The sequence below is a fragment of the Cynara cardunculus genome (genome assembly GCF_001531365.2).
Source record: "Cynara cardunculus var. scolymus isolate 2C chromosome LG 7, CcrdV1, whole genome shotgun sequence".
In the NCBI taxonomy this organism is placed as follows: domain Eukaryota; kingdom Viridiplantae; phylum Streptophyta; class Magnoliopsida; order Asterales; family Asteraceae; genus Cynara; species Cynara cardunculus.
Window position 1 is genome coordinate 5,466,420 of NC_037534.1, and position 26,588 is coordinate 5,493,007.

Genomic DNA, 26,588 nt, shown 5'->3' on the forward strand with positions numbered 1-26,588 from the left:
GCAAGTGTGCTGTGTGGTAGGCTGTAAAACAGTAGCAAACTAGCAAAAGTGCAGAACTGAGAACTCAGTGACTGAGAAGTGAGAAGGACGGACTTACCTACGGCTCGAGATCGGAAGTTACCGTGCTGGCCGCCGCCTCCGCCTGCGCCTGCAGACCTCGCCTCCTCCTCCGCCTGCCCTGCTCGCCTCCGCCTGCGCCTGCCCTGCTCGCCTCCGCCTGCACCTGCCCTGCTCGCCTCCGCCTAAGTCGCTAACGAAGTAACGATGATAGCCCAATCGCACAATGGATTACACCTCTCGTCCTCTCGCGGTCTCGCCTACTCACTGTCGCCTCTCGGGAATGGATTTGGAAGGGGGAGGCCGGTTGAAAATTTTTGAATTCAACAAGGTAATGGATACACTGTAGTATGCTATGAGGGAAAAAAATCACAGGGGCCAGGGCCCCTATAGGCCCACTAAGGGGTCCGCCTCTGACCTGAACAGTGCAAGTTGACACTTTGGTAAATCATTTTACAATCTAATTAATTGTTTTTAGTCAAATTAAAAACAAAATAAGAGCATAAAAGCTTCTTTTCAGCCTCTCAAGTCTGATTCGGTAGGAGGTAGGGCCACTCATATTGTTTGTTTTTTTCAATTTTTCAGAGGCATTCATGTATTACCGTCTTTTTATCCGATAAGAGGTAAACCAACTCCTTATTTGACTCTTATTGTTATCGGGACCCTCAACAATGGGCTCAATCGCTCTCTCTTAATCGTTTAAGCTTGATTTATTTAAAATTGTATAAATGTACATCAAATTAACATTATCATACTTTGAAGGGTAAAATAGGGTCTTATACAAATTCAGACATCTATTAATTTACAAAAACAAACAGTCTTATTGATTTTGATTTCAAACGTCAACACCACCTCTTATCAATCAAAAATGAAATAATATTTCAATATCTTTTAAAAAAAACGTATAACAAACTCAAAGAAAAAACTTGAGGGTTCATACAAGCAAGAATTTTTTTTTTTTGAAATTGTGTTCTAATTTGAAATAGAGGTAATACAAATCGGTATAATGTCTAATGTATATATTTTAAATAATCACTTTAAATTAATGGTAGAGAGAGTCATCAGTTCATCAGGTTTGGTTGAGTTCAAATGTACAATCCAATTCCAACCCTAATACATATGATTTAAAAAATTTACAACTCGATTAAATATTGAATAGTTTTGAGTTGATTGGATTGGACTAAGTTATTTCAGATTGAATTGACCGAGTTGATCGGGTTAGTCAAACTTTTATGCAACCTTTAGTTTTTAAAATTTGATGACTTTTAGATAGTTATTGGATGGTTTGGTGCATAATAATTAAATGGTCAGAACGAGTTATAATATAATGCAAAATGAAACATAATTGTTTTGTAATTATTCATAATGAAATTATCGTGTTCAATGATTAATATAGACCCAAAATACAAAATCATTTCGAGTGTTTTAGAATCATTACGAGACAAACTTTTTTTTACCAAATAAGATTCACCTCTTATCTATTCAGAAACTGCTTCTTAATAGAATTATTAAGAGATAAACAAACAACCCGTTATTGAAACTTCCACAAAACTTTGATACCACGTCTTCTAGAATTCTACCGTTCAAATAATTGTTTATTTGTAAAATTAAAATAAAACACAATTATTATAAATATCGACTAAAATTTTCAAACCATCGTAATAAAAAATTCAAAAGCGACCAAGTTTTCCCTTTTTAAATATAAAAAAGGATTTGAAATACAAACTGTTGTGAACTAATTAGTCGTCATTATGTAACCAAAGACTCGTTCAACTAATTTATATATTAATTTTAATTTTTTTATCGTATATTAAATTTAAATCTTATATATATAAATATATATATAAGGTTGGGTTCACGTGAGATCAAAGGTTTTTTGTGAGACTCATAAGACCAATTTATGTTCATTGATCAACTTTATAAGTTAATTATCTAACGGTCTAAATTGCACGGTGGCAATTTTATGATTATTTAGAAATCGCGTGGCGTTTATGAATGTTTTGATTGTTAGATTATAGATCTAATGCAAGGGTTAAGAAATTGGTCTTACGGATCTAACGAAAAACCATTGGTCTCACATGATCCTTAGTTAATATATATATATATATATATATATATATATATATATATATATATATATATATATATATATATATATATTCAAGTTTAAAAGACTTGGGATCATGTAAGACCAATAGTTTTTCGTGAGACCCGTAAGACCAATTCTCAACCCTTGGATTAGATCTACAATCGTCAGATCTGAACATTCATAAACRCCACGAGACTTCTCAATAATTACAAAATTGCCACCGTGCAACTTTATACCGTTAGACCATATGCTTATAAAGTTGATCAATGAACATAAATTGGTCTAACGGGTCTCACAAAAAACCCTTGGTCTCACGTGAACCCAACCCGAGTTTAAAATTCATCATTAATTATATAAACCGAAAAATATTTATTAAAACATCTCGATATTTTTCGTTTGACTGTGAATGAAAAATGTAAGACGTATTATGACTGTAATTTTAGTTGCAATTTTTGACTTAATATGTTTTTTTTTTAAATTGTATTATTTAATTATTTATTACATATTTAATAATTAAATAAATCTAAAATTGGAAAATATCAACCATTTAATTATTTATTTATCGAATATTTAAAATTTTGATTAATAAATAAACGAGAGGGATCGTACGAATCCAAATAGATGAAACTAATAAAACCGATTTAATTGTAACAAAACTAATAAATAACTTAAACATAGAAACTTATGAGAAGTCATAATTCTCGTAAATCATATTTTAAGACCGAAGGAATAATAGTATTGATAGAATCGACCCGTGGCCAGCTCGAAGTGTACGAAAACCGCGTCGTAAATCGACAGCATTCGGACATATTTCATGGCTGCCTACCTCGTTTTTCCTTGGACTCCTGTTTTGTCTCTACCAAACCAAACCACCAATCAATACATACACCAATTGCAATATATATACATATATATATATAAAATATAATATAATATATATATTTTATATATATATAATATGATAGAGAATCTTTCTATATATAAAAACACACACGATGTGATTCAAAAATAGCTATCGCAAGCCAATTACTTGATCATAAATAGAGAGCCATCGTTCAAAAAGTCCATAAAAACATTCCCCCAAAATCCATCGAAACCGAGTCACAACACAAAGATGTCGACGTCGGTATCTCCTTTAGCGTATGCCGCAGTTCTGCCACCACGTCAAAAAGTGCATTTACGATTAGAGATTAGAGCTCAGAGCGTACGAGACGAAGGTAAAACGAGCGATATGTTCTATTTTTTGTGTTTAAAATTTTGGGTTTCTTGATAAAAGTGATGGCTTCTAATCATAAGTAGAACTTCAGTTTGCCGTTCGAGAACGGAAACGTGTTGTTTTTAGCCAACTTGATACAATCCTCGTGACGGGTTTTCACATGCTATGGTGTCGTTAATTGCACATAGACATTTTTGTTAACCATGAGTGTCCGACTTAGTTTATGTGCATGTCGGGTAATTATTATGGGACCCTGAAGATAACAGTCAGGAAAATCCTCAGTCTCTATTTGCTAGTTGAGCTAGCCGTCAAGATTATTGCAAATAGACGTTGTACAAATGTTTGGTTCTGTGTCCGTTAACTTTGTTGATGTATTTTCTTGATAGGGAGATCGAGTAATCTTGTGGATTCGAGTATGAAGGTTTTGAAGGATAGGATTGAGGTGATGAGGACGAAAGAGATATTGGAGAGGAACTGTAGACCGTACGGATGGGACGGCGCTTCGAGTTATATACAAAAACCTAAAAAACAACCAGAATTTCCGCAAACAATCGCATTAATTTGTGGTACATCGAGCTTGCCGATTCTCGTTGGCACTGCTCTCCTTTGCGTTATTTCCGCCATTGCTCATCTCAATCCCTAAACAACGACCAAAACTTTGAAACGAGTATTTCATCTGAAACAGTATAACACGTTTTTATGTTCTGTAAATTTCTAACAATATTCGATGAATTAATACTGACACGATATATTTTTATTATTGGAAAGGAAATATTATCATGGAATTAATTTATTTTGATTATTATTTTTATATTCTTTTATGATGTTTTTTAGCTAACGCCCTTCGTATTATATTTCCAATAAAAATATATAAAAGGGGTTGTTAAATTGAACAAGCCAACCAAAATTGTTATTTATTAGTTATTTTATTTTATTTTAATTTTAAATATATATGAGATGCAATTGATGGGATAAATGAGTTGAAAAATGATTCACGTCTGTTGGATTGAGGGATTAATCATTTAAAAAAATTCATAATTTATAAGATTTATTTTAAAACATTAATTTAAGATAACTAACAAGATAATTAATGTTTTAATTTATTGATATAATTAATGTGTTTTTTTTAGAAAAGAAATCAAATTCAAAACCAATATATATATATATATATCCTTTCATCTCTCCAGCAATATCTATACTATATTATAAAACATTTGACAAAAAACTCTTAAAAACCATTTTTTATGCATAAAGTACTGTATATTGATGCATATTACTTAAAATTCAAGATTACAAGTAATTATGTTAAAGCTCCGTGTTTGAATTCGTGTAACTAACTACGGATAAATATGATCAAATAGAGAATAAACATCTCATTTTGAAATATAAAAAATCCAAAATATAATTAGGATAATTATCGAGTTCTAACAAAATAAATAATTATTATCTTTAGAAGAAAATTATATTATTAAACAAAATATAAATTACTTTGTTATTTAACCTAAATTAAATTATAATAAAAAACTGAATTAAAAAATTACACAAAAAATAGGAATTTTAAATAGTTAATTTGATACTAATATCGATATATTTTTGTCAAAATTTTATGATATCCTCAAATTTATATTTTATTCAAAAATAAAAACATTATCGCTTTTTCAAAATCACATAAGACCATACTATAACATCGACTAAGATAAAAAATAAAATAAAATATTAAAATCAAGATGTATGTTGTTGCATTGCGCGAGTACTTTTCTAGTATACGTAAATACATTCATGATTAAAATATATATATATATATATATATACACACACACACACACACATACACAAGATGAACACATTGTGAACACAAAACAACTTTAAAAAAATTATACCTGGTGTTCACAAGTGGTAAATTTAAATCTAGTTTTGTTGTTTAACTAGTGTTCACAATATATTTGGAAATTATACCAGATCTCGTAGATTTAGAATATTTTCACAAGTTATAACAATATTTCTTAAAAAATGTTACGATATGTTCACTGTTGGTCTTGGGATATAATGACTTACACAAGATATTTTTGAAGAAGGGTGGTGAAAACAAACACAACAAATTTTCCACTTTTAATTCTATATTTTGTATTAAAACAAAAATCTACAGATTTGTTGTGGAAGTTAGGAAGGTAAGACATGTGATCCTAAATAATCTTACTGGTGATGAATTTGCTAACAACTGAAAAAGTGAGAAAGAAAGATACTTTTTCAGGTTTGAAGGATTAAGATAGTTCTTCAGATGGTGACACCGATTTTGACTGATAAACTATCATTCAAAAGTTCTTTCAAAATGAGTGAGAAGCAATGTATGTCAAATGTGTCCTTTTATATTCATCATATCATTAAATGCTACTATCCAACTTTAACGTATTTATTCATCTCATTTGGACTAATCCCCGGCAAATTTGGAGGCTAAACATGGTCTCACTTAAATGTCGCCAACACTCCCCTCCCAGGGCTCGAACTCGGGTTCATGACTATACCATGCCCAAGCCTTTACCACTAGGCTGGAAGGTCTTTGACTCTTTATTTCAACCTTTATAGTTAATATAGACACTTGCTATCCTATCTCATTTTTATATGCAAAGGGAATAACAGAGAAAATCTTAACACTAATAAAATAGTGATTTATAACTTATTTTGGTTAACATGTTGAGTACATTCTCATACCAGGGTGAATGTTGGAAGAGTTGATAAGCTAAACTTGTTAAACAAGTTTGCACTCAAAAAATCCGCTTATCAATAGTAATATTTGTCAGACTACTATTTGATTTTATCTTATATTGATCTTATTTCGGCTAGATGACAAATCAATCCGCTTTGATAATGATCTTGGCCCCACTTTAACTAGTTTTCGATTTTGTTGAAGGTTTTTCGTTCTTAGATCAATACAAATGTTACAAGACCTTTACAGAATTAGTATGAAGTAAGAACAATAGATTCTAAAATAACTTAGAATAAAATGTGGATTATTGAAAATTAAGATGGAATGACCAAAAGGGAATGAGACCCACCCCATTGGGGAACCAGTGTACCCGCCCTGACAGGAACAGAGGACGAGGATCCCCGAAAGTTAAAAATCGAGATGGTCCCCCATCCCCAAATATTAGATATATTTATTATTAAATGTATTATCTATAAATAATTAGATTTAATATAATTTAGATACATTAATAGTATTTTGACATTTATTCTTATATACATTTTTTTAAGTTGGTCTTAATTTCCTTTAAATAAAAAATGTTGAAAGTCAAAAGCGTTTGATCAAACAATTACGTATTATCTTGTGATTTTGTTCACATAATGAATATTTTATAATCTATAAAAGCAAAATTTGAAAATATGTGATATTTAAACTTAGATTATTATCGACAGAGTGTGATGTTTAACACATTTGACTTAAAATATCTTATATTAACGAGAGAAAAATCCCCAATTCCCCGTTGGGACAGGGAGGGATGTGATCATACTCCCCAATGGGGATGAGGACAGGGACAGAACTGGGATCGGGGATGAGGATGGGAATTGGGGTCCCCGCCGCATTCCCTCCCCTCCTCATTCCCATGTCTAGATAGGTCAATCAGGTTCTCCACTCCGGATAGAAAATAATCAAATCTAAGATTTGATCTCAAATTTTATTAAATCCAAGGATCCAATGGGGATCAAGATCCGAACACTTGCAACTTTCTAAGGTTCGGATTTCAATCCATAAAAGTCATATCCGATTTAATGTTGTATATCAGATATAATTGTAATAAGAATTTCTATTTTAGTGTTGATTCGGATGCTAGTTGAGTTTATTACAAAAATAGTTGAACGTGAATGTACTACAACTGAACGTGTGTTTTACAGATTATAATAATAATAAATGAAAAAATAGTTGAAAAATAAAAATCACGGATAACCAAAACAAAATAATATCAATATAAAACTTTGAAAACGAAAGCTAAAATTTTCATGAAGCATTCGAACTATATTTTACTGGTTTTTACAAGACTGGAAAATAACGTTTATGCTAATTATCACGTGGGCGGCTTCAAATCTGGACGAGAACCATGTCCTGATTTGAATTTGTTATATGTCACGCATACGTGCCTGATTGGAGCTGAAGGTTATATTAAGTGTTTTTTTTTAATCGAGGGTATTTACATCATGCATGGATTTCGATGATAAAGACTTTACTTTGAAAAACTGTTATCGTTCTTATAAAGGCATGTTTTGGAGGGTTCTTTCAACAAGCTTGACTTCGTTGGTATTAATTTTTTTTTCTTGCTACGGAGATCGAGTAATCTTGTTGATTCGAATATGAAAGTTATAACAGACAGAATCAAGGTGCGCTGCTGTCTTTTTTGTAGCTTTTGTTGTTGCTGGAACTATGTGGTGTGGTTCTGAGGACAAAAGAGAGATTAGACGAGTATCGTAGACCATACGGTTGGAACTCTGCTTCAAATTACGTATGCATACTTTAAAAAAACAACCTAAATATCTACAAAAAATAGCCTTAATCTGTGGCATGATGAGCCGTTCAATCCTCGTTGGCACCGCTCTTCTTTGTATTTCTCCGTCGTTGCTCATCTCAACCTATAAACTACCATACTCTTTCAACCGCTCAGGCATCCATCTCCTTCACGCTTCGTCTACCCTATCGAAATGAGTATTTCACCTAAAACCCATCAATAAGTGAAAGAAAGCAACGCCCGATTTTTACGTTTTACAAAATTTTGACGACATTCGTTTACTTTTGTATTATTTCTGTGTATTTAATTTTTTAATTTTTAATATTTGTTGTTTTTGTTGGCTAATGGCCTTGACAATATTTTGTAATTTGGGCTTTCTTGGAAATTAACAACTTTTTAAAAAATTAAAAAATTAAAAAAAAATTAGGGGATAATTAAGTTGAATGAATCTTGACCAAGTCAAATATCATGGTCTTATTTTTGTTTGTATCCCAACATCCAATTTTTTATAATTAAAATAATTATAATTAATTATTGCTAAATTAAATGAAAAAGAGATAGAGAATCTTCACAATAACTTCTTGCATCTTTCCGCACATCCAAGAGTTATTTTTTTTTTCTTATTTTTTGGGATATAATATTCCAAATTAATGTTTAGAATTTCATTCTGGTATTAAATGTATTGAATTTTTAATATTGTTATTGATTTTAAAATTTAAGAAATAGAGAAACTGTTAGAGTTAAATATGATTTTTTTTGTTGAGATTTTGTGATTTGTTTTTTTATTTTTGAAAAAATTATAACAAATTTATTGGAGGTGTTCTTAATATCATGTGGTTGATAGATAAGCAGGACCGATGGACATGATTTGACTGCGACCAGGACATGATCATATATACGACTATATATTATGATTAAAAATGTCATATTTAACCATAAGAGTGATGTCTGATTGGTTTGAGCTTGAGCTCCAAAGGTTAAAATTGTCGGGAGGTATCAGGTTCAAATCTAAGGAAAAATAAAAATCATCTTGTGGCCACAAAGGTTCAAATACAATGACTTCGGGCTACCCGCAAAGCAAATGGTCGTTCTTAGATTAATCAGCTCGCATAACGGGTTGAATATTCAGGTTAATAAAAAAAATGTCATACTTTCAATCAAAGCTATGATTATGGTGCTTGATAACCTGTGTTGCTAACATGTCATGTATAAAATTACAGACACAAACCACAAGGGTGGTGGCTGATTGGTTTGAACTTGGCTCCAAATGTCAAAAGTACCAGGAGGTCTCAGGTTCAAATCCAAGGAGAAATAAAAATCCCCTTGTGGCTACGGAGGTTCAAATGTGGTGACTCCAGGCTATCTGCAAAACAGGTGGTCGTTATGGAATTAGTCAGCTTGTATAGCGGGTTGGATATCCAGGTTAATAAAAAAAATTACAGACACGTTTATTAAATATTATTTAATAAATTATCAATCAATATATAATTAAAAATTGTATGAGAAGTAATTGCAAGGCTGCATCATAATAATAATATTATATTGCAGGCCAATAAATCATGAAAAATATGGTATATGGAATAAAATACTCTAATAATTTGATTTAATTAGGAAGAAAACGACAAACTCCAAATAGAAATTTATATATTTGGTGTTATTTGGTGTTCTTTTTAAGTCAAAGTCAAAGTCAAAGTCAATGAATTTAAAAAAATCATTATTTGAGTTTTTGGATAAATCTAAATAATTCTTTTTTAAATTATCTTAAATTAGATATAACATATTTTTGAAAAAAAATATATAAAATATTGAAAAAGCCGGTTTCAATAAACAAATATTATTTCTTTAATTTATTGAAAGGGCATTGTTAATATAACTAATATTTAAATGAATTTGTCAAATTATACATCACATCTAAGTTATTCTCACTATGTTTTGGTATATATGATCATTTTGGAATAGAGATGGCCAAATGAGCCCGGCCTAGCCCGTAATCGTCGAAGGACCGGAACCGGGACCGGAGAGGGACCGGAACCGGCCCGGAACCGGTATGGACCGGTTGTGGACCGCCGGTTATGGATTTTAACGTTTTTTAGGACCGAGACCGGTTAAGACTGGAACCGGTTATGTAACCGGCTATAGGACCGGCCCGGCCCGGCCCGGTCAACAAAAGTCAACATGTATATATATATATATATATATATATATATATAACAAAACATATTTTTAAACGTATTTATAAAATTAAACGTATACATATATAACAAAACATATTTTTAAACGTATTTATAATAAAACGTATTTATAACAAACATATTAAAAATAACATATTACAAACATATTAAAAATAAATACGTTTAATTTTATAAATACGTTTAAAAATATGTTTTGTTATATATATATATATATATATATATATATTAATTACCAAAAATTTGAAAAAAAAATATTTTTTTTTGCAAAGGACCGACCATAACCGGTTATGGGACCGGAACCGGAACTGGACGGCGTAACCGGTTATGAGCAAGCTTGACCGGTTATAGTGTTTTTCATTGGAACCGGGACCGGGACCGGTTATAGACGGTTTTTGTCCCGATTAGGACCGGCCGTAACCGGTTAAGGCCCGGCCCGGGACCGATTTTTGGCCATCTCTATTTTGGAATGTGATCATTTTTTATGAGACCCAGTTAAAAAAGACAGATATTTTTGACAGGATTGTGACTCAGATATTTTTGGGGTTTTAATAGAAGTAGCAAGTTTAAGATTAATTGGGTGGGTTGGTTTCATAATCCTCTTCTAACTATTTCCTATATGTAATTGTTTGTTCTAACGTCTTGCTAGCTTTTTTTAATAAAATCTCGTTGTCGTTAAAGAAAAGGACATATGAAGTTGAAAACAAAATCTCATGTAAGAATACGTAAAGTTGAAAACAAAATCTTTATGGCAACTCGATAAGATGGTGTATGTGTCACATGTGTCTTGGAATTACAAGTTTACGATCGATGATTATAGTGGTTTAAGACTATGTCAAAAAGACGAAACACTTTCATCTTAAATTACATGGCTGGTTTGCTAGAATTAAGAAGAGAATCAAATTATTAGATGATAAAAGGTCAAATCTTCATTTAATTTCTACTAAACGAGGAAATAACAGCATTATCAAACAAAGTCCAATTCTTAATTAGTTTCTATTAAGCTCAACTTTCATCCTCGTATGAAAAATTAGTATTAGAAAGATAATGTATTCGATGGTAATAGATATTTATAATTATTTATCAAATATATGAAATACCAATCAGAGCGGTACGTTTACATAAATAGATAGTGATTAGAATTTGACAACCGCATGTAATGTCATAATTCCTTTGGAGATTGAGTTCTTTATGACTATACTACATTTGGTACATGGAATTGGAGAAGACGAAATTTAATGTTCTGCGGATAGGAGCGGATGAGACGAAATACTTTTTTTGTTGGAGCAATGATAAAATAGAACGAAATAATTATCGATTTACCTTCATTTGATATAACTCTAATATGATATTTGCTTTAATGGTCACCACCTCTACCATCGGTTACCACTACCACTGCCTACCACCGTCAACATCCATTATATCCACGTCCTCCACAACCAGGGTCGGCTACCAAAAGCGGTTAAAACCCCTTTTTACCAAAATATATAAAATACCAAAAACATAAGAAAATGTATCAAAAAAATTACTTGCAGTTTTAACAATTAAAGTTGTTGAGAGATTTGAGTGGGTAAAGGTCTTACAAACAGAGAGCTGATACAAATGAACATGTTAATAATAAGTAAAGTTGAACCTTTCACAAATGGTCAACAAAATCAAAAAACCGGTCCAGTTTTTTTTGAAAATTTTTCTTTTGTTTTCTCCTCAGGTTTTAGACCGTATATAGCTTAGCTTAGCTACGCAGAAACGCGACAGTTGCAACACGGGACCCAACCGATCCTCCGAACATGAACGTTGGGTATGACCGAATATGATCCAAGTAGCAAAACGTTTTGGATTCCTCTGCTCCTTCTCCAGCTTTTCTTTGATTGAAGTTCTCAACTTCCGCTACCAATTCTTCTCTCGTGTTGTTGCATGAAGTAATCACCTACACCACAGATCAAATTCAAATTCAATTTCGTCGCAGTGGAACACAAAACAACTGCTAAGAAATGCTCAGGATTATGAGAAAAAACTTGTGCCAAGAAGTAATTTAGATTTTAAACCACAATAACACAATACATGATTATATAAAAAGGTCTAATTGTAACTTCTCATATTCAAAACAGATGCTTAAAAATGTATAGACTTCTTTTTGTTGGTTGTTTATCATACATTTGGTGAGTTTCCAATACAAGTCCAAAAACATAAAGGGTGCTAAGTGCAATTCTTGAAAATTCAGGGTGCTAATTGCAGTTTTTGAAAGTCCAGGGTGATCAAGGGTTTCTTGTTATCCACTAGAGCAAAAGAAGCAACTACCAACTAGAATTGGTTTTGACTTGGACTCTTCCTTCTACAACAGCCTTTCTTCAATACAATCCAAGGGGGAAGATAACCTTTTGTCCCAAAATAAGTGTTCACAATAGAAATGGCACATAGTAATTACGTTTTTTAGTTAACCATATGACAACTTTACCCTCATCAATTCATATATTTTTGCATTATTTAAGGGTAGATATGGAAATTTAGTTATCTATTTTTGAAAGTGAACATTTATTTACGGACAAATATAAATAGTAATGTGGACATTAATTTTGGGAGGGAGGAAGTAGTTAAGAAGCTTACCAATAGGCCACCAGGAGCTACAACTCTTGAGATGGATTCCCAATACATAATCCTGTAAATCAATTAAACAATAATCAAAATTGTAATTTATCCACCTTTAGACCGACACCTTGTTTATATATATACAGCTTGCCTTTTAACAGGGCCATCCGGATGCAGTCCAATTGCATCTAAAGTCCCTTTGTCCGTAACCAGATTAAACTTCTTATCCAACTTGGTTTCAAGAACATCATCAACCTGAAAACGAAAATGACTAGTGAAAAATGTATTTCGTGTAATGGTTATCATATCATTACATAACCAGAAAACTCAAATGTTAAAGTGAGATACACACATATATATTTGAACTTTAAATCCCAGTTGAGTTGAAAAGTAAAACATAGTCAAATTTGTATATTCTTTACAACAAATGCACATCAAGTGCGTAGTTTCATATGTTCCTAGGGCCGTCGAAACCATTTCCTAAAAGATTTTATAAATAACCGTTGATATAGGAAGCAGACTGAACTCAACTCACATGCTTGTTTAAGACATAAAAGGACAATAAAAACAGAGATCCTAGCATTGAATTCCCAACTACACACCCATCCTTAATACAGAAAAGTGACTTCTTCTTTCAGCACTATGCAGACACCTGCTGCTAAGCAATTTGTCTTTCAATTTGCTTATTTACTCTATTTCCACAACTTTATGAGTATTTGACTGCTTTCATACGTAATGCAAAGTTCTAATAGGCACTCTACCCCATACCCAAAAAGACCATGTTATCACAAGAAAGTATACACAGACATCAACATTGATGGTATAAAATTCAGGAAACATATTCAACAGGTAAATATTTTGTTTGTATTCATTTCATGTTCTTTCTTATTAGGTAATCAACGGAAAAGACTTGAGCAGGCTCAGCTTGTCAACCACACCATCACTAAGAGCATATGATTTAGCAATTAGTAAAGAGGAAAGGTGATCAAGCAAGGAAACCTATTCAAGTTAAGGAGATTCAAAGTCAAGCTAGAAATCAAATTAAGGGATGGATTGATTTAGGCATCACATTTTTTATATATGGAAGTGATGATTGACTGATTTGGAAGGATGGTTAACATGTTAATAGAAGTACTTCAATAAAAAGGCAGAAACTTGAAAAGTAGAAGGTTGCAAGTTAGGAATGTAACAAAAAGGCAGAAACTTGTGAATGAAACAGTAGAGAAAAGGCCGTAGGAAATACATACTTAAACAATATCTCATATGGTTAAAGACCACGCCAAACACGTGCAAACCGTATAATATGGTTTTAGGCTAAACCTCATACACCCTTGTATCTTATTTTCCAAAATTTCAGTCTCTGCTTGGTTCTGTATTCTAGTAACCTTTAAATTACAATAGGTTTTTTCGTAACACATATAACAATAAAATATGCATGTTAACATGATCATGACTACTATAGCAGCCTCAAAGTAGAAACGTCAAACAATACACAAGTTAGAAGCAAAAGAACACTTCAAGGTGACTTCATGTTTGATTTGGTAAAACTGAGGTGTACATGCATTTAATGTGTGATACATGCTTCTGTGTGCTCTTATATGTGCATTATACCATTTTCATATGCTTGGCATAGTTTGAGGGTCGGTGTAACCAAAATTTTGAATCAGGACGCTGATTCAACAGGTAGGCGCCTCATTGTGGCTATTGCATTGCACAGATAATCGTCGCATGGATAACACAGGAGATGTGTTCCAGGGATGTGATTCTAGAGACAGGAAACGACTTGGGGAATGTGGTTACACAACAGCATTGAGATCTCTATTTGTCATATGTTCCGTTGTCATGAAATGTTATTTATATTTAAAAAATTTGTGTGTGTGATAATTTGTACATGAATTCACTAAGTTGTGTGGCTTATGCATTTCACTTTATATGTGTACATCTTAGGATAGGGCTCCATAGACTCGTCAAAGTGATAAGCAGAGTAGAGAACAGGACCGGATGACTCTATCCGATAAAATCTCGAAATATTTTTGTTTACTTTAAGTTTTATTTGGGGGACGTTAGTATAGTTTTAATTATGCTTCCACTGTATTCTGAGTTGTGACTTTCTAAACCAGGATGTGAAACAATGTAAGCGGTTACCCTAGAAAAATTATACTAAAAATAGAGCAGCTAATCTAAAAAATGTATGGCATTACCCTTCTCAATATACCTATAAGATTTAGCAAAAATGCATGAAAAAATCTAAATCTCTCAATGATGCTTCATCTACATCAGTGCTCGAGTACCTTGTATGTGCATTTTACATACAAATTTCTATTATGTAGAAGAGAAGGAAATAATCTCTTGAGTTAAATCAAAACATCATTCATTTAGATATCTTGAACACATTTCATCCTTATCACTATGAGTCAGGACCCATAAACTATAAATTCTATATGCAAAGTGCTTGCTGCATAGATTAACCAAAAGTATGTGTATTACATCATACCAAGAGTTTGATATTAGCAAATCCATCACGGTCCGCAAGGCTTCTAGCAAGGTCAATGGCTCCTTCACTATAGTCTGTTCCGGTTAGATCAGAGAACCTATATTCGTTAACATCAATAGTTAGGCTGTATAAACTTGAACAGTATACATGAACAAGACTAACATTACCATACCAGGAGGAAGAGTGAGCATAATAGACATACAAAGCAGTTAAGTAAGTGCAAGCGTGCACATTGCAGGACTACAAGCATGTTGAATGTTTATATGAGCCATATGTTCCAATAAATGCAAATCAAACACAAAAGAGCATATAATTAGCAAAGTTCTTGTTTTATATTACTTCTATCTGCTATAGCCATACATCTTGAGAAATATGTTAGACAAGGATAGAGAAAGAAATGCCATATTAATAAATCCTTATGTTTCATTACAACATGTGCATATAAAATCCCCAATGAATTAATATCCATCATATACAAAAGAAGACCCACACAGATTATTTTGCCAATTCCCCGCAAGTCGATGTACAAATAATATGCCCCGCTAGTTAAAAGTATATGGCATGCCAAATTCCACAACTATCAGACTTGCTGAGATGTCAACTAAGTGCGACTTGATATGCTACTCATCCTTTGATATTCATTGGGGGACGGACGAAAAGGAAATGACCAAATACAAGAAGGAAAGGGGAGACAAGATTCAAAATGTACGGCATCATTGCATCAAAGAAAAGAAAAGGTAAAGTTAAATATACCCCTGCTTAGAAAGTTCTTGAAGAAGCAATCCGTTGCCAGTTCCAACATCAAGTACGCTCCATGCTGCTAAATCTGTATCTCCTTGTCTATTAAGCTCAGAATTGTCATTGTCATGATGATTATGCACTTGCTTTTGAGAAATGTCAACACATAGGCCTTTTGTCCAGGATGCAACCATTTCCATGACATCAGCACCAAACCTAGAAAACAGCAAGAACTATCAAAAAGGGAAAAAAGCTTTTGAGACTAAAAGATGTTATTTTTGCTCTAGGCATCTTCCAACATTTTTATGTAAGCCAAGTTCGAAAACACATGTATAACCAGCAGTCACACAACACAACTAAAGGTTAAACCAACTAGTATTCAACAACTTACCAAACTTCACCAGCATGCCCATGTTCACGAAAATTTGTCAATTCATCTGCATATTGTGCATTCCAGTAACTTTGGAACCCTAGCATCGATGTAATTGTTTCAGCATCAGGTTCTTCCTTGTCAGAACTACGAATACACAACAAATGCAAATTCAGAGAGAAATAGTATGATACCAATAGATATCGAGTAAAAATCCACTCGATCAGCTCTAGGAAGAACCTTTAACTTTGTCTAAGCAATGTTTCTGATCGAAGTTAAATTTATGTTTACATATATACATTACAATATTACATGAAGTTGTATCAAATGCTAACCCGAACAATCATCAGCATCGAAATTTTACCTAGTCAAGCAATACGCCTAAATAAAAAAACAAATAATCTAACTACTTTACTTTCATTGACTCATTGTCGTGTTGCTAATAATTAGGAAACAGCTCGTTAGCAGAAATTATCATAAATAACCTAACCTGTAATCGGAGGCGGCACGATAGGGTGCGGCGAGAGCTTCAGATGCGTCAGCGTGACGCTGATCGTCGTCAAGAGTACTTCCGTAGTCACTTTTGATGGACCAAGAGTCAGCAGCAACAGAGCGGTCATCATCGGAAATCAGATCGGCAGTTATTGGCGGTCGCAACTGTGAAGCATCGGTGTCTTCCGGAGGTAATCGAATTCCGGCCATGCTCGGAAGATGATGTAATGAGGGACAAATTTTGAAGATGTAGAGAGAGAAAGTAACCCTAGAGAGAGAAAGGAGGAGGATTTGCAGATAGAGACTGAAAGGAGCTGACCAACAGATATACGATGGCGAAGCAAATATAGGAAAAAACGATTTCATTCTCCACGTCGGATAATAACATTTAAACCCCTTTATTTTGGTAAATATACAATACTAGCCCCTTACTTTGGTAAAAGTAAAACAATACCCCATATTTTGAAAAAATTATCATCCATCCATCGTGCTTGTTTCTTCAGTATAGACTAACATTTGTATCTAGTCGGTTTAAATAAAAAGCTAAATATCATGAGAAAATAATAAAAAAGGCTAAAGAACAGTTAATATGCAAATTACTACAAAAATCAAAAATAATCTATTTGAAAATGCATATGTGAATCGACGTTACAAATTATTCATATGGGTTCACATATGTATCTTCAAATGGGTTTTTTCTTAATGATATATGAAAATTTCTTAACTTTGTTTTATTACCTCTTCACGATATTTAATCTTCTTATTTAACATGTTGTATTCATTAAAATAAAACAATAGTATTAAGACATCTGAAATAAATTATCCAATCATCAGATTTATAGACTTATTACAAAATACTATCGAAAATTTTAACTTATATTGCAACCTGTATTTACTTCATGTATTAGTGACAAAAATATTTGTAAGTTTGACGATTTGTACATGTCTCCGTTACAACTAGCTCCCGTGTCGCTTCCCTATCGAAACACTAACACCAAGTGACATATGGAGCCATGTGAGTACTTTGGTTCTAATCGAAAATACTTGAAATGGTTAAGTTTAACACTGTTATTATTAGTATTGTTATATAATAATAACTTGCATATAGTTTTATTTGTTGACAAATCAACAATAAAGCAGGTGCATCGTTGATCTCAGTGTTTATTTTTAAATGTTGTTTTTTAAGAACAATATAAGAATTCAACAGTATTTTTGAATGTGAATTACACTGTTGGTACTTGTGGTTTGCTTTAAATTTGTACTTAGTTAGGCTGGTCTTTATCAATTTTTCTAAAAACAACAAAGTATTTTAAAATCGTAAAATATTTGTTAATGTTCAAATATGAAATGATGTTATTTCCCAAAACCATGAAAAATCACAAAGAAAATATTTTTCTTTAAAAGAAATAACAATTAGTTCGTACTTTTTACAATGTTGAAAATGACGTGAGGCGTAGTGTGACGGTAAGGTCAACTGTTAAATTATACATGTCCCGGTGAGGGCGCGTTAAAATAGAATCGCATCGAAGTCCATCATTTTGTGATTCGTAATATTTTTCTAGTTAAAAATGATAAAATGACAATTTTACTTAAAATCACAAGTTCTACACGTGATTTCAATTTATTATAATTTTTTAACTCTTTTCCCGTTTACCATATTCTAATCTTTATCTTGAATAAAAAAAGCTTGAGAAAAACAATTCTATTTAAGCTTTCTCGAGAGGATAGTTGATATATCAAACGAAAAGAAAGATGATGAAATTGTTTCTAATCGTTAAATATTTATCAATTTAACAGTATTAAAATTTGAAGTCATACCAAAAACACGTCGTTGATGTTAGATCAGACTTACATGGAACAAGATTTTTCACATACATACAAATCATTTGTATATTATCGTAACAACCAAACCAGCACGGTAAATTTGAGGTATATAGAGAATAAGATGTATGCAACCTGCCTTCGATTCGATGAAGTAAATAGTACATTTCCTTTATTTCGTTATTTATAGTCATGGAGTAGCTACAATCATGCTTAACACACACAAGAAGGCTTTCCAAGAGACAAGGACACTTCTTCTAGGGTGTCGATGATGCCACTGAAGTCGGGGCGAGAAAGAATATCGCTGGTACACCGCTTAATTAACCTGTATACAATATTCTTATGTAGTTATGTTATATGAAGAGCTTAAGCATGTGCATATTGTTTGAACCAAGAACATGCGTCGTGTGTCATTTGATTCATGATAGTATATGGTAGTCGAAGGCAAACAAAGACCCGAGTCCAAAGGAAACAAGTTGAGGCCAGAATCGACCAAAAAACAATTTGGTAAGAGGACTTGATCTTTTTTAAGTATAAATGTATTTATATACGGTAAATACTCACACACGCACTTCTCATGTTTGATGAGGTTTGAACCATTGAGCTCTTGAGCTCTTCAGAGGCTAGGCTCTATAGGGTACCATTGGATCAATGACCCTATCAAAGAGGACTCATCCTTGAAAACAAAATGTAGAGCATAAAGTGGCCACCGTATTGTTCATCCATCTTAGTGTTAAAAAATTTAGGGTCGTGAAAAATGTCATCGTATTAATTTGTTGTGTATCACCCTATGTATTTTGATACTACAATGAGAACAAGTTTTATTTAGTAGAGTTGGTTTGCAAGGCCTTTCTTCCAACTACACCAGAGTTCGAATCATGTTGCTGTCATTTTCTTAGTCAAATAGTGTCATTGTTTGAAAAAAAAAACCTTATATTTGTTTCTTGTAGTCAAACGATGTCATCGTTTGAGAAAAATTCTAGATCCGTCCCTGGAGGAAAAACATTGTTAATTTGTAACAAAAATTCAAGTGACCAGAGCGATAGCAACCAAGAAAAAGATGATGGGCGATAAATCAATCGGATATATGCAACGAATATTGACTTACTGTTGAATTCTTGCAGGACATTTACTATTGAATTTCATTTCGAAATCAACCGATTTGAGATGCCTCATTTTAGGGATGTACTTCCCTTCCACCATCTGCAACAGAAATAGTGGCTGTTTAGCTGAATGACCTTCTTAAAATTTGAAGTTATAAATTTAAATTATGTTATACATTAGAAACCAAGAGGTGGAGTGTAGAAGTAAGATGTACGCAAACCTGACTCCAATCTAAAGAGTAGATACCTCATATAAAATGAAACCAAACAACACGAGCCCATTATATCCCACCCGGAGGTGGGACTAAGAGTAAGATGTACGCATACCTGACCTCTACCCTAAAGAGTAAATACCTGATAAAATATAAGTCCAAATGACTGGATGTCTCTTTGTTTATTGATCAGATGTTGGTTGATAGTGCCTGCATTTTGACCTGCAAAACCAAGTGATTCACTAGACACAAGAACACAACAAAACATCTCCAGAAAAAGGAAAATCATGGCACATACACTCTTGATTTGGATGTAACTCGTACAACATTTGGACCCAATATTCACCAATCTTCAAATGGCCACCTTCATCCTGCAACAAGTTTCTGAACAAAAACAGAATGCAGCTTTAAATATTTGAACACAATCGGTACTGTGAAAAATGTGGAACCCCAACAGATTACTCTCCAAAAGAGCCCTTGAGGAGAGAAGACAGATTCCAACAAATATCGAGGAGAATAAGTCCAAGTCTAACTGATGTGAGACTCAAGCAGATGTAACGCTAAATACCGAATCAAGCCTTGAGCTTACTTAGGATCCAAATGATTGTGCATTATGGGGCAAGGCGTGTGATGATGAAGGTAGTTCATTCCCCTGACAACACAATATGATGTTATTGTCTACGCTATTGTCCAACACAAATATTAAGGCCGAAAGCACGGGTTATTTAGGAGAATAACCTTCTGGCAGGTTATTTATAAATTCATGACCTTCTGATAGATTTTAAGGTATTCTTGTGTTAAGAAGAGGCATTTTTCTGTTAGGCAGATGCGTTATTGAATCTGTCAAAAGGTCATGCATATAAAAAATAATATGTCATAAGGTTATTCTCCTAAATAACCCTTGGAAGCACTGTACCGAGCAATATCAAGTGCAAAGCGCAGAGCAAGTGGTAGATCAAGTCCTATTCTTTTGATCAAAATATCATCCAAGCTTCCCTAATGAAGAAGATAAACCAAATAAAGAGACCATTATGCTAAATATTAGCTTTCATGAGTTTATTTTATGTACTTCGGTTTTAATTTGGAAAAATAACATACATATCGATGAAAAATAAGGATTTGCAGATGTGCTTACTCTTGACAAATGTTCGGTTATGAGTATCATTTGACCATCGTGTTGGATAGAACCAAGAAACTGCACGATATTTGGATGACGAAGCTCCCTTAAGTGAGTATTATCATTAGCAGACAAAACCCTACGTAAAGTTGGAAGAAACATGTTACGGAACAGCCAAAGACTGCAATATGTGTGTACGTAAATAAGAGTAGGAAAGTATATTGACAAACATTTTCACTGGGAAGTTTATCTGTCGTTTGATTATTGTTTTGACAACCCATGTTCCCCGCCACTTGACCATTTCGGACTCACCCAATACACCCTGATAAGGGACAACGAATTCATCAGGAGTTAGGCTATGTTTAGCAAACTAGCTAGCTATTAACTGAAAAAGCTAGTCGTTGGCTAATAAGCTAAAGAATAAAATAGTCACAAAAGATAGTTGATAAGCTAGATGACAATGCAAAATAACATAAATGGACATGTTGAAAAACCGATTGGAAAAAAAAGTAAGGGACATAATGGAAAGAAGTCCTAGAAGCTTATTATAACGCTATTTTAAAGTAGCTTTTCAAAAAGCTAGCTTATAACCAATCAAATGGGATTTTTAAATAAGATCAAAAAATAAGTTAGTTTAGGTATTGACAAACATCGGATATTGGTGAATCAAGATCAATTGACGTGAAAACACTAATGGGAGTCTCCGAGTAAGACCATATCCAACCCACACCACTAAGGGCGTCTTTTGTACACATAACAGAACAAAACAGAACAAGAATCACTGTTCCACGTTTGGTATGACTTTTATGTGAACCACGCATGTTCCAGCCCCACCCCATGGAACAAGGTAGAACGGATTTACATTTTACTAATATAACCTCAAAATAAAACTTAATTTTATTCCAAAACATTTGGCGCTTTCCATACCAAAACAGTACCGGCCGACTGGAGACAATTAACCGACAAAAGAGCATTTATACCGGCTACTTGAAGATGCTCTATGCAAATTTTTTTGAATGATAGTTATAACAACCAAATGTGCAGACTTAAACCTGTTCAATTCGTTCCGAATGCTCAGAATTGATCTCCGAAATTTCGATATTCACTTCCTTTGCATCTTCTTCATTATGAACTGTCTAAAACCAGTGAACAAATAATCAAATATAACCAATCTCTAATGAATTAACGAACAAGATTTAGAAACAAAAATGAAATTACCATCGGGCTGTTCATTACAGAATGCTTGCCTCCATTAACTTCAAGAATCCTGCAAATATCTCGATGCCCATAAAGCCTTGCATCTGTTAGAGGCTAGAATTTAAGAATCAAAAACATAACATCAATCGTTATTCATCTCATCATCCAATAACAATCGAAAGAAAAACCTAGAAATTTACAACCAAAACCCTAATTATTACAGTTCGATGCCACCGATCCTCGAGATTGACATCGGCCTTATAGTGCAAAAGAAGCTCTACAATCGAAGCATGGCCTTCGCTAGCAGCTAGATGAAGAGCAGTTCTGTTATCATAATCCTGCACATTTGGTGACGTTCCATCTCTCAACATCAAATTAAGCCCGACCCTATCACCTCTGCAAGCACAACTAAGGAAGTTTCCGATTGTTTGCATATCGAAATCATCGGTGCCATATTTTCCGGTGGACTGATACGCCATTGATGATATGTAAGATCCTAAATAAACTATAAAATTGGCAATAATTTATTGAATATTATTGGGGGAGCTGAAGATCTCTAAGTAAAACCACACATATGATGATCAAATGAACTTACTTAGATTGAAATCGTTGCCAAAGAGATGGAATCAACGCCATAGATATATGTCTTTGTGGGGTGGGGGTTGGCGGGTAAGTCTAGGAAATCGTTTCGTTATTAACGACTACTTGCTTTCGTCCTTTTTCAGAAGCATTTTAAAAAACAAATCGAATTAATTTGAAGTTTTATCTATACTATATTATAAAGCATTTGATTAAAATTTGTAAAAATTCTTAAACTCATTCGTCCCTAAACGATTTCATCTCTATCTGATTTTATTTCATATCTGAATTCGTGTAACTAACTGCATATAAACACAATTAAATACAGGATAAACATCTCATTTTAAATATAAAAAATCTAGAATATAATTAGGATAATCATTGAGTTCTAACAGAATACTTAATTATTATCTTTATAAAATATCTATACTACTTTATAAATGAGATTTGGTAAAAGTCTTAAAAACAAGTTTTGATGCATAAGGTACTATCTTTTTATACATTAAATCTTAAAGTCTTAAAAATATACAAACTCTAATGCATTTAGTACAACTCTATAAAGCATGCTTTGATAACCCGGCTCTCTCTCACTTTCAAAAGACTCCACTCTCACTCTCACCCTCACGCTCAATTCCCTTTCCAACGCAACTCCATGCTCACTGCCCTTTCCAACGCAACTCCTGTTGGTGATTTTAGTGTCACCGGTTACATTTAGTGTAATGGATTTTATACGTGTGTTACAAAGGGATTGAACTTTGTTCTAAAACAAGTATGGAGAGTGTGGAGTGCACGCTTGTATTAGTCTAAGTCGGTCCCGGTAATATTTAGGGGGCAACGCCCCCTGAACGCAAAACTCCCGTTTTCACAGTTTTTGAGTTTTAATTTCGGATGATCGGTTTTGGGAAGAAACACGAACTTTGAAGACACTCTATAATTTTCTCTAGTTTGATCTTGATTTCTGCCAAAATCAAGATTGTTGCTTTATTTATGCCAAAATCAAGATTGTTGCTTTTACAATTATCCCAATTCGGATTTCGTGATACCAGGCATATACGGTCGAAATATCGAATTTGGAAAGTGATTCACACGATTGTAGAAGAAATCCGGTTATACTTCAACAACTCCACGCTCACTTCCGACGATTCAGTCTCCAAGATGGCTTCTGGTTCAATACCACTTTTGTCGATTTCTCCATCCGATTCCATATGAAGAGCTACAAACGAAGGAGAAAGATCGTAATTGAAGGTAGACCAACCGGAGAGAAATGGGGACGACAACGGCGCTGGCGCCGGGGCTGTCAAGGAAGCTGAAGAAAGTTCTGGAAACTCGCACCGATAATCCAGATCTGTTGGCTTCTCTCAATACACTCTCCACTTTCTATACCGATAACACTGCTCCGGCTCGCCGTAACCTCCGATCAACTATCGAGAAGCGTTCTCTGTCTATAAATCACGACTTCCTCATTGCTTCCGATGCCGCCCAGCAGGTTCGCATACTTCATTCTCTTTCTCCATCGATCATTGAATCACTCGATCAACATAACGAGTTAGTTATTTTATTTTTACGGTTTTAGGCTTTGGATCGGGTGGAGGAAGAGGTTAATTCTCTAGCCGAATGCTGTGACAAGTGAGCTACCATACCCATAATAGGCGTGCCATGTCAAAATAAAATGCTGCGAGTAATTTTACAGGATTGCAATTTGGTACTCATCTTTTTTTTGTGAGCTAACGTTTGTTTGCTTGATTGCTTTATGGAATTACCCACACTTGAAATATGACATATGAGCATTTTATATGACTCCTTGTTATCCAAACATCAGTCAACTGACTCCACTAATATTGCTTTGTTACAAAGTTATTGACACATGCAGATAATGAGCTAGGCCTCTGACCACCAACAGTATATTGTTAATCCGTTTGTCTTTGACTTTTTGATATTGTTCTAAATGTTGGACCCAATATAACCAAAGCCAAATAATGCCTTAAAAGAACTCGTGCCATAACGTGCCTTAAGATGCTCTGGCTTGCACCTTGCCTTACACAGCCACTGCATTGGTTGGGAAATGTAACCTTTGCAATTGTTGATAATGAAAACCATGTGGAACCTGTGATTCATGAAGGTAAAATAACCTTCACAAAGTCCAGCTTAGTAATCGCTTCTATCATGGAATATGTTTATTTTGGCTTTCTATCATTGCCAATTTGCTTCTTAATGTGATTCTAATAATCTATTGTATGTATTAGTGTGTTCTTGATGCTCTTTTCCCCTCGGTGCTTGGTGGGACATGTGCCATTCCTTGTGCATTCGATTGTGGGAAAACTGTTATTAGCCAAGCTCTATCCAAGGTATCTTTGATGTATAGCGGGTTGTCACTCATTTGAAATTTTGAATAGTTAGATGCTGATATTGTTTCCATATTAATTATTTGCCTGTCATCATGCAGTATTCAAATTCGGACACTGTCGTTTATGTTGGTTGTGGAGAGAGAGGAAATGAAATGGCAGAAGTACATCCCACTGAATATAATTCTTTTTGTTTCAGTTGTTGATGAATGCTTGTTTTTGATGTTCTATAATAACTTGGCAAGTTCTCATGGAATTTCCCCAATTGATTATGACATTGCCTGACGGTCGTGAAGAATCTGTCATGAAACGTACTACACTTGTCGCTAACACTTCAAACATGCCTGTGGCCGCTCGTGAGGCTTCAATCTATACAGGTAACAGTGTAGTTTTTCTTGTCCAAAAGATGTTCTATGGAAAGCAAGCTGGACCAAAAACATGAAAGCTCTTGTTTTTGTTGTGTCAACTATTTCCATGAGACATATCTTTACATGGATGTATCCTCTTTTTAGTTGTATACATATAACAGTGGAGTTGTTTCTTTCTAATGATGATGTTTTGATCTTTAAATTCCATTTGTTAGTATATATAATTCTTAATATTAGATGTCTTTCGTCCTTTATTTAATTTAAACCATCAATAGTATGTTTTTAACCTTTATCTAGGTATAGATGTCTTTCGTCCTTTATTTAATTCCATTTGTTTTTAACCTTTAATACAGCAAGTTTTCATATTCTTTTAGCCGTTTTGACCGTCGTACGCCCCAAGGCCCAAGACATCGATTCAATCTCCATGGTGAGATTCATCGTTCAAAACCATAATGTGTTGCCTTCATCTCAATGGAAGTCAAAACTCAAAATAGCAAAAAGGTGAGAAAGTCAAAATGCCTGAATGGTCTTGAATGAAGGTTTGTTGATCTTCTTTAGCTTAGCTCTGACTCTCCTTAGCTTCTTCAACTCTTCCATTGGGCTGAATCTTGTTTGATTTATTGGCACAGAATCAGCAAGAAGGATAGCAGAATACAAACAAATGTGAAAATGATTGGAGATTTGGGAGCCATATTCACAATGGTATTTTAGAAACAATATTTGGGTTTGGTTGTATGCTGCTGAGTTAACATGGTCTCTATATCTATATGTATGCAGGATTCTGAGGCTTGTCTCTTTGCTACTCACTTAGATGTGATCAAGAAGAGAACAAACAACAAGAAGAAACAATTGGTTTGGTTTATTCCAATTTTTTATAAATTGTGGAAGAGACGGGTCATTGAAGGAAGCTGTGGTAATTCGGTTTTCTATTGAAAATAAGGGTAATATAGTCAATTGATATTTAATCTCATGTTGTTCCACCTTTTTTGGTGGAACAAAAACCATCAAGTTTTGTTCCGTGAAATTTAAAAATAGTTTCATCTTGTCCCATGTATTTTTTGTCTATGGCATACTAAACATGAGACTAATTTTTTTTTTTACCGTCTTGTCCCATGTAATCTG

General features: G+C 33.6%; 4 protein-coding genes across 6 annotated transcripts; 2 read left to right on the forward strand and 2 right to left on the reverse strand.

Annotated features, from left to right (window-relative positions):
- The first annotated feature begins 3,162 nt into the window (after window positions 1–3,162).
- On the forward strand, window positions 3,163–4,171 carry LOC112515890. Its single transcript, XM_025122852.1, has 2 exons — window positions 3,163–3,363; window positions 3,749–4,171. The coding sequence occupies exons 1-2, from the start codon at window positions 3,261–3,263 to the stop codon at window positions 4,003–4,005; spliced, it is 360 nt and encodes a 119-aa protein (XP_024978620.1). The 5' UTR covers window positions 3,163–3,260; the 3' UTR covers window positions 4,006–4,171.
- A 7,407-nt stretch (window positions 4,172–11,578) lies between these two features.
- LOC112516011 (EEF1A lysine methyltransferase 2) lies at window positions 11,579–17,028 on the reverse strand. Of its 2 annotated transcripts, none has more exons than XM_025123020.1 (7): window positions 16,726–17,028; window positions 16,257–16,382; window positions 15,881–16,081; window positions 15,128–15,224; window positions 12,785–12,888; window positions 12,652–12,703; window positions 11,579–11,974 (listed from the first exon to the last, which is right to left on the reverse strand). In XM_025123020.1, exons 1-7 carry the CDS (start codon window positions 16,935–16,937, stop codon window positions 11,780–11,782), a joined length of 987 nt encoding a protein of 328 aa, XP_024978788.1. In that variant the 5' UTR covers window positions 16,938–17,028; the 3' UTR covers window positions 11,579–11,779. The 2 variants fall into 2 exon arrangements, with proteins under 2 accessions (XP_024978788.1, XP_024978789.1); XM_025123021.1 differs by having other exon boundaries at window positions 16,257–16,335; window positions 16,726–16,934.
- A 1,695-nt stretch (window positions 17,029–18,723) lies between these two features.
- LOC112515719 (integrin-linked protein kinase 1-like) lies at window positions 18,724–22,656 on the reverse strand. The gene is made up of 11 exons (XM_025122629.1): window positions 22,399–22,656; window positions 22,199–22,291; window positions 22,033–22,116; window positions 21,211–21,302; window positions 20,999–21,119; window positions 20,780–20,859; window positions 20,453–20,515; window positions 20,164–20,247; window positions 20,006–20,105; window positions 19,657–19,751; window positions 18,724–18,873 (listed from the first exon to the last, which is right to left on the reverse strand). Exons 1-11 carry the CDS (start codon window positions 22,654–22,656, stop codon window positions 18,762–18,764), a joined length of 1,182 nt encoding a protein of 393 aa, XP_024978397.1. The 3' UTR covers window positions 18,724–18,761.
- A 2,730-nt stretch (window positions 22,657–25,386) lies between these two features.
- On the forward strand, window positions 25,387–26,474 carry LOC112515983. Of its 2 annotated transcripts, none has more exons than XM_025122978.1 (3): window positions 25,387–25,475; window positions 25,820–25,967; window positions 26,096–26,474. In XM_025122978.1, exons 1-3 carry the CDS (start codon window positions 25,403–25,405, stop codon window positions 26,175–26,177), a joined length of 303 nt encoding a protein of 100 aa, XP_024978746.1. In that variant the 5' UTR covers window positions 25,387–25,402; the 3' UTR covers window positions 26,178–26,474. The 2 variants fall into 2 exon arrangements, with proteins under 2 accessions (XP_024978746.1, XP_024978747.1); XM_025122979.1 differs by having other exon boundaries at window positions 25,841–25,967.
- Window positions 26,475–26,588: the final 114 nt, after the last annotated feature.